At 29.3% G+C, this 9,022-nt stretch overlaps 1 protein-coding gene across 1 annotated transcript in view; it reads left to right on the plus strand.

The window, feature by feature from the left end:
- LOC106462443 (apoptosis-inducing factor 3-like) overlaps positions 1 to 9,022 on the plus strand; it is a 55,339-nt gene that overhangs the window by 27,026 nt on the left and 19,291 nt on the right. Inside the window, exons 6-10 of the mRNA XM_022389712.1 lie at positions 767 to 879; positions 1,932 to 2,018; positions 2,904 to 2,995; positions 3,722 to 3,852; positions 6,005 to 6,120. Coding sequence (XP_022245420.1) covers positions 767 to 879; positions 1,932 to 2,018; positions 2,904 to 2,995; positions 3,722 to 3,852; positions 6,005 to 6,120 — 539 coding nt within the window. The remainder of the gene's footprint in view (positions 1 to 766; positions 880 to 1,931; positions 2,019 to 2,903; positions 2,996 to 3,721; positions 3,853 to 6,004; positions 6,121 to 9,022) is intronic.

Here is a 9,022-nt window from a genome sequence, read left to right on the forward strand (position 1 = left end):
TAAGTTTAACATGACAGCAAATGGACAACGTTTCGATTATGACAAAACCTTGTCGAAACGTTGGACATTTGCTGTCATGTTAAACTTATATTAAAGTTTTTCTTCATTACCCATTTAAGCCGTCTCCAGCCATTATAACCTAATATTGTTGTTAGTCTATGTACTGAAAGTATAAAATGAAATGTATAGATAACAAAACAGTTTAGAGGCTCCATTGGTTAAAGAGGTTTATTTTTTATTTAAAATGTTGGTGATATAACAGAAAATAGCCTAATTCAAAAATGATTTAAGTTTAAAATTTAATTGATATTCTTATTTTCATAATAAATTTTATGCACTTGGCTCTAGGCTACGTGATCCTACCCTATGTCTTTACTTTAAGCTTATTATACCAACACTCACCACATTTATAAGGTTTCACAGCACCCCTCCTCCCTCATTGTCCCCTTGCCTCCACATCACTAAAATCGTAATGGGCAGACAGCAATTAAACTATTCTATCTGGTTTTTATGGCTCCTTCTATTTTGAGAAATCAAGCGTGAAGTGACACACACCAGTGGTTTATATATATATATAGGTTAGATTTGCAAATTAAATGACTGTATAAATTGGTGTTACGAGTTAGTGCATTTTCTTCTAGGCTTATTTTTTAACTTTTGATAATAATTTTTGGATAATTGATGAAAGTTTAAAAGCAACAATCTTTTAAGGAAAATATTGTTTTGCCTAATTGAGAAACCTTTTTCCTGATTTTCTGTTCAATAGGTGGAGCTGGTCAAGCTTGCATTGAAACTCTAAGACAAGAGGGGTTTAGAGGACGTTTGATTTTGGTTACAAAAGAAAAACACACTCCATATGATAGGCCCAAACTGAGCAAGGTGAAAATATCTTAGATATCACTGAACAGAAATGTGTTGTAAATTATTTTGTAGCAATAGACATTTAACTTAATCCTATTTGGGCCTTTCAGATGTCAAGTGTACACCTGCATATCGATTTTCAATATTTAAGTAAAAATAATAGTACTAACTGTATTTGAACAATTTCTTAGTCAGAAATATTTTGTTTGGAAAGGGTTAATTTTGGAAATATTCTGATTGGACTGACACTTTTTTAAGAAGATGATTTTATAATGAATTTAGATGCTATTATTATACTCCTTCTATTTATTTAAATTAACTTAAGACATATTGTTTCTTTGTTTAAAAAGTCTTTAATTTAATGTAAATACAATATTCTTTAGAAATGTTTACATTTTGAATATGTTAGTATGGTAATCTTTCTGCCTGTATTTCTGATTCCATTGTAAAATTTGACTTCATATTTAAACTTGAAATGTCACATTACTTTCTTATAGATATATATTCATACAAATTAATCATTTAAGCACTGGTAATTAAGAAGAAGACTTCATACTAGCTCCATGTTAAAGTAACTTAAGTGAATGGTTGCTTAACTTAGTCTTTTTATGCTGTTTTAGAGAAGTAGTGTAAAGGAATGGAAAGAGTTTGTTACTAGAAAGATTACAAAGTAGTTTTCACATACAAGACACCACTCAAGTTTATTATTAGAATTAAAAAGTTGAGTTAATTGTAGAACATACTGCACTAGAGATAGTTTCTTAATTATTATTTTGAAATATGTAATATATGGAGTGGTATATGATGATTTCATGTGAGTGATTAAAAATGATAGATCGCTAAGAAAGAAAAAAACTTACTTTTTGGAACATCAGACACATGTGGAGGTTTTCTCACTCACAAGGCAATTTAAACTGATTTTTGTCAGGAGTGATTACATTTGAATTTTAGTGTTTTAAGGCATTTTAAACTGATTTTTGCCAGGAGTGATTACATTTGGATTTTAGTGTTTTCTAGATTTAAAGATAATGTTTTGTATTTGTTCAGAAATTGAAGTTTGGATGTCTTAGGTATTAAATGCTCAAGCTGAAGACCTCCTGTTGAGGAACCAAGACTGGTATAAGGATGCAGATGTGGAAGTACAATATGAGAAGGAGGTGGTGTTTTTCATTACTCTGTATATATATATTTTTTAACATATAACATCATGATGAAGTGAATTAAGCCTCACTTGGAATACTGTGTACAGATTTGGTCTCTTTTTCTCAAATAGGAAATTGATTCATTGGAAAGGGAATAAAAAGAGATATTTGTTCTTGAGAAAAGAAGAGGAAAATATGATAATTTTGAAGATTACAATATTTTACAGGGGATCTATAAGACAAGGGCCTTTGTTTTTTGTGCTGAACTCCAAAGATAGCAGGAAAAGAGAGAACAAGTTTAAGATTTGAAAAGACAAGCTAGGTTCCAGTTAACAGCTTAATTTTTCAAACAGGATTATTTGCTTATGGAATAAGTTGCTGTCAGCAAAAGTGTAGGCTAGCACCATACAAAAAATGTAAGAAAGAAATCAATAAGTTTGTTAGGAATAAGGGAGGAATTTATGTTTTACTGTCCTCTTATCACGAGGGTGGGTGTGCAGGAGCAGATTTGAAGGACCAAATGGTCTCTTGTCATCCATTTGTCTTATGTGGAATGTTAAGTTTAATTGCATTTTGTTTATACAAACTAGAAACAAAAAATATTAATTAGTGTCTCATTCTCCACTAGAATCAAGAACAGTTACGGTAAGCTTGTTTTAGATACTCTGCTGTTTATTAACATAGTAGTAGGCTTAAAGTAAATGGCAGAAAAAATGTTTTTATATTTTCAAAAATGTATACTTTTGAAATTATTCAGGTAAATATAAGAGATAGTAATAAATAACACAAGTGTTTCTTAAAGTTTAGAATATGGTTAAACTAAGTTATTGCATTTTCAAATATTTAAAAGGAGACTGCTGAGAAACTGTAAGTTCTAAAGTGAAAATATTCTAAATTTAGGTTACTGCCATAGATGGAGAGAAAAAAGTAATTTCTTGTAAAGATGGTAGCATTATCAACTATGATAGTTTGATGATAGCTACAGGTGGAAGGTAAGTTTAATTGCATTCTGTGTATTCTAACTAGAAGTAAAAACTTGTTATTAGTATCAAATTCCCTACTAGATCATTAAGAACACTGGTAACGTATCCAAATCAGATTTGTATATTTTTCGACATTTTTTTAAAACGTTTCCTATTGTCATTTGAACGAACTCCAGGTGTGATTTGTAAAATGTGCATTTTATCAAGATTTAGGCATGTCTGTTATGATTATATAAAATAAGTATATATTGAATAAAATTGAGTTTACAAAAATTATTCTTGTAAGTGTTCAAACAAAATTTGTGGAGTGTAAGTTAACTTCCTCGTTATAGTAAAATATTTTCTTTTACAAATAATTGCATGGTGATGCTACATTTGAGCTAATGGCTGAATTCAACATTTCATATAAATAAAATGTCATTAGAAGTAAAACATCAGTTGTTTGTGCACATGTGTTTTCTTTTCTTTATAGTGACATAGAGCTTATTATTCTGACTTCTTTATACAATTCTCATTAAAAATATATTTCTCTATGGTAGCGCATAAGACTTTTCTCTACTCAGTATATTAATACAAAGTTATGATTTTTTTGTGAAGAACAAAATTATAGTAAAGTATATGTGTGTATGTTTTGTAGCATCTCCTCTTAGGTAGTAAGTACTCATATGGTCATATTTGCATGTGTGATTCTCCTTAATCAATCATAGATTGTCTTAATTTTTTCATTTTAATCAGACCAAGGATACTGGATGTTCCAGGGAAAAACCTTGCATTCATATGTCAGTTGAGAACACCAGAAGAAGCTAACTATATATCAGAGAATTCCAAAGGGAAGAAAGTAGTTATTGTAGGAAACTCCTTTATTGGTTAGTGACATAAAATCTTTCAATTTTACCTTGCTGAAGTAAAGACTATAGTGTATATCAGTATCTGTCTTAAAAAATATATTTTTAAGCACCAAAAGTTTAAAAAATATAAAGCGTGGATATCTATTTTTTGCATAAATCCTTTTTAGAGAATATCAAAATTTTTGTCCTACAGATATATTGTTTAGTAATTAGATTTGTATGTTCTGTCATTTACTCTCTTACTATGGACTCAGTCCGAGTTCAATGACCCCAAATTGACCTTTAGAGTTTCCATACTATTATTTCTAATAACATTATAAGTCTTTTGGAGACAAAAAATATCAGATATTTTATTTAAGTATTTTTATTAAAAATTTCTCCATGAATATTTGGAGTCAAAGTGTTGACAGTTTCAAGTGTAAAGTGAGTTTCATGTTAAGATTGAAAATAATTTTCCTCATGTGAAAATTGTCAGATTTTTTCCTTAGTCTCTAAAACCTCCTAATTAAATTTCAAACGTTTTTCTTTTTCAGTAAAACTTTATAATTTATATATTTTCTCTACTCTTACTCTATACAGGGTCAGTCAGTTTGGCTGACCTCATAACCATCATAAAAAAAATTTAAAATATATCTAAATTACCTTTTTTTTCTTTCGAGAATGACTTCAAATAGTAACAGGAAATTAGATTTGCTTATCCTAAATAACTTAAAGCTTGTAACTGTATATATATGTTTCTACCTAACTTTTACTTTTTTATTGCCCTTTGAACCATGTCTAACTAATAATCCTTCACATAAGTTGTAAATTACTAGGCAAATGTGTAGCTTATGTTACCCTATTGAAATAATACTGTCATTAGGCCAGTGAGATCTGACTTGTAATTATGGATGAACTTTCCAATTGTAAATACTGTTTATCATCTTAAATGTATAAGCCAAAGTTGGTACTTTTTCAACTTATTAATATTATTCTTTTTTGACTTTAGTAGTGTATTTGGCAAGTTAAAAAACAAAAATGGACCATAAAAATGTACATCGCATCTCAACCTTTATAGCTACTTTTTCTCAGACAGTTTAAGAACATGGCTTTCTTCATGAGTTTGAAAACAGAACTATCAGATAATTCATGAGATATAAAGTACAACTGAACTTTAGATTGGACATTTTTGCCTGAGTAATGTAAGATTAATCATTGATTTGAATTTCACACATCACACAAAATATTTGAAAAAGCTTACACTAATTGATTAGTGTAGGTCTGTATTGATCAATCATTACAGTTTATCAAACCCAAGCAAAGTAAACATGATTTATAATTGTAAAGTGTATGGATTCCTTCATTAAACCAGAATTTATTAGATATTATGATAATCAATGGTATAAAAATCATTATTAGTTTGATGATCAAAAACAAAAAAACAACAACTATTTGTTGACAGAATTATTTAATAAGAACATAATTATTATTTAGTGTAATTTTCATATAAATTGAAGATATAAAACTTGGCAAAGCATCCCCTGTTATTTAATATATATTTTCATGTATATAAAAGGTATTATGGTAGTGTTCAAAGGTTTGTTTACTATCTAGGAATTTGAAGTTTTGTCAGTGGCATTCAAGAATGTGAATGTTCTATTTCATTTGTATGGATTACATGTAAAAGGAAAATTTTGAATCAATTATAATCTAGTAACTATGGTGACATCAACAGTAAATTAGGCAAATTAGCACTGTCAGAGGTTCTGAATCTTCAAAGGTCAAAATCTACCCTTCATTAAAACCCTAGAAGGTATAAATGTCTGTCAGTTTGTTCTGTTGTTTAGTGTTGATTATGAAACTAATGTCATAGTTTGCTATGTTATGTTATTTCAATATATGTAGAAGGTATCAAAGAAATTCTTTATTCCTGTTTCAGTGGATTAAACGTATCTTTCAACTACAGATAACATAATGTCATTATAGGACTAGTCCATTACTGTTTTTCCAACAAGAGATGCATAAAAATAAGATTTTAACATTCTTTTTTAGCCTTGACAGGCATAAAGTTCATTCTCAAAATTTATTCTCTTTCTGTTATATTTGCATGCAGTACATTTTATACTGAGAGTTGTTTTGGTAATAACCATAACACAGTTTCCTTACATAATATACTTTGTTCCTTGTGTAGGTATGGAAGGAGCAGCTTACCTAGCAGGCAAGGCCCATTCTGTAACTGTTGTTGGACGAACTGAAATTCCATTCCTTCCAGTCCTAGGAGAGCTAGTGGGGGGACGTCTTATGAAAGTATAAATAATTTGAAGTTTTCTTGCTCAAAATTTGCATGGAAATATTAAGTGTGCTATGTTTTTTAACATTAACTTTTTATTTACCTGCTATGTGAGTTATCCAGATAAAATTGAAGGTGAAATATCATGAAACTGCAGATAGTAAATTTTGATAAGTAATTTATTCTGACTGGTAAAAAAGTGCAATAAGTGATTGAGAATGTACATATTTGTTAATTAACCTTGTTCATTGCTTCATATTTATATATTTTAGGATTTGAATGTCTGTGTCACTTCAATTAGTGATATACAGAGGTGAATATTGAAAAATCTAGCATTTTAGGCTAGTCATGGATAAAGGTTGCAAAGCAAAAGTAATATTAAGACTGGGATGTGTATATATATACACATCTGAGTAAAAATGCTGTTATTCTGTGCATAAATTACAATCAGCTTTGAACGGCTTTTATGCACAGTTCATTACTTTCATATAAAACACTATAACAGCTACATTTTTTTTCTTTGTGAGAAAAACCTAGTGAACTCTACATGTGTAGTGGTAATTTATTTACTTTATTATAAACATCCATGTAGCTGAGCAAACAAACAACAAGTAATAAAAACTATTTTGAAAAAAATAGTGACAATAGTAGGGATGGCAATGGCAAAAAGTACAGAAACAAGGTAGGAATGAATACACAAAACCATACAAAAATCCCTACATAAGTAGCCAAAAATTTCCAAGAAAAACTTTTATCTATAACTAAATGTTGAATTTCTTTCATTTGCATGAATTCAGGTTTGAATAAAAGTTTTTTAACTGAATAAAGCTATAAAGTCTTACGGTAGCTAATTTCCATAAGCTTGACTCAGTGGCTACTTATGTAGGAATATTTGTATGGTTTTGTGTATTCATTCTTACCTTGTTTCTGTACTTTTTGGAGTTGCCATCTCTACATCATCCTTATTTTTATTTTTTACTTGTTTCCCACTTTTTTTTAAACAATCAATTTTATTGAATGGCAGCTGCTACGAAGGCAGCAGTTTTAGCCTAGTGTGTCTTGATGGACATCATGTGTGAAAGTTAGTGATATGCTTATGCACTCCCCAAGTTTAACCCTTTCTCATTGGTTAGGTCAAAATGTGCATGTCACAACCTTTCATAGAGTTACATTCAAAATTTAAATAAACTACTTGATTTTCAATATATACGAATAAACTTGGCATCAAAATGTAGTCAATAAACCATATTTGAATATTAATTAAGTTTTAAGTTCTTAATTTTAAAAGAAAATGTGGGAAAAAAAACCTCAATCTCCCCTAGTATGAGAACTGTGAGGTTTGTTATCTGTGTCTTCCCTCTTTGATTTATTTACCACCCTTCCAAGAAGTTTGGAAGTTGATGTAAATTACTCATTATGATATAATTATTGTTAAGGCAAAATATGATTTACATAGCCTTCAATCTTATTTGGTTTCAGAGCCATAAACTAGAAAATGAAACCCCTCCTGCCACACCTACCTGTCATATCCTCTCTTTTACAAATTGTCAATAGTTCTCTCTGATGTTTAATATTATATTATTTATAACCAATAGAAAGCCAAAGTTTCAATCTATCAAATGACATATTATATTACATTGTTTTCTGGACAAATAATTGTCAGTTTCACTTCCAGTTCAAGCTCAATTCCCACGCGAAAGACATCGATGAGCTTAGCTGAATTTATAATGGCTCTTGTCACATAAATAGAAAGCCAGAATAATTGTAATAGTTATTGGACATATTCTTCTTTTTGCATGTTATTATTCTGTGTTTTTTGGAGCATTATTTAATTTTAAAAATTATTTACTGCAGTAGTACCATTAGTATAGAAAAGTAGACTTATGTATCATCAACAGTTGACAGCAAAAAAGAAGACCCAAGTAAGTACATTATTTCTGGTTTTTCATGTGTATTCTTTAGTTATTATTATAAAAGTAACTAAAATGTAAAAATTAGAAACTTTTTAGGTTAGATTAAAATTAAAGTATAAACAGATGTATATTGTTATAACATTCAAGCTATTTAGGATAAACAATTCAAGTTTCATGTTACAATTTGAACTCATTTTAGAAAGAAAAAAGGATAATTTAGATTTATTTGAAACTTTTTTGGGTGGTTATGAGATCGGTCAGATTGACCAACCTCCTATAGAGTTAGGGTAGAGAAAATAATGGATAGAAATAAAAATTTTCTGAAAAAAAAAAACATCTGATATTTATTTAGGAGATTTTTGGGATTATGCAAATGGAATTTGAAAATTTTCAGATGGAGAAAAGTATTCTTAATCTTTGTATGAAAATCACTTTACACTCAGAGTAGTCTACATTCTGATACCATATAATTAAACAGAAACTTTTAGTAAAAACACTTAATTAAAAATTCCGATTTTTTGTTATACAAAAGACTTTTAAAGCTTACTGAAAGCTTGCCAAATTTTGTGAAGATACAATAAGTACTTTCAGAGTTACAACATGTATACCACCATGGTTACAAAATTCTTTAAAATACAGGTGCCCATCCTGATAGGGTTAAAATGCAACATTTTTGGTGTGTAAGTCATCACAACAACTTCAATCATGTTTAAGAACTTATTTCAAAATAGGAATAATCTAGGTACGTACATAATTTATAATAATTGAAATGTGACTGTATTTTACAAATTACTAGTCTACTAAAACACAGCCAAGACAGGTCACTTTGTAGAGACTAAAAGTCAGTTTTATATTATTGGATACGGTACATGAGTGCACGTGCACCATGTCCTTGTAACTCTGTATTGTTAGCCAGGCATGGCTGGAAAGGTCAATATAATAAAAATGATAAATATATATAAATGTATAATGTTATGAGATTAAAGCTACTTAGTCTAAACATTTA

This window comes from Limulus polyphemus, unplaced genomic scaffold (genome assembly GCF_000517525.1).
Source record: "Limulus polyphemus unplaced genomic scaffold, Limulus_polyphemus-2.1.2 Scaffold1167, whole genome shotgun sequence".
In the NCBI taxonomy this organism is placed as follows: domain Eukaryota; kingdom Metazoa; phylum Arthropoda; class Merostomata; order Xiphosura; family Limulidae; genus Limulus; species Limulus polyphemus.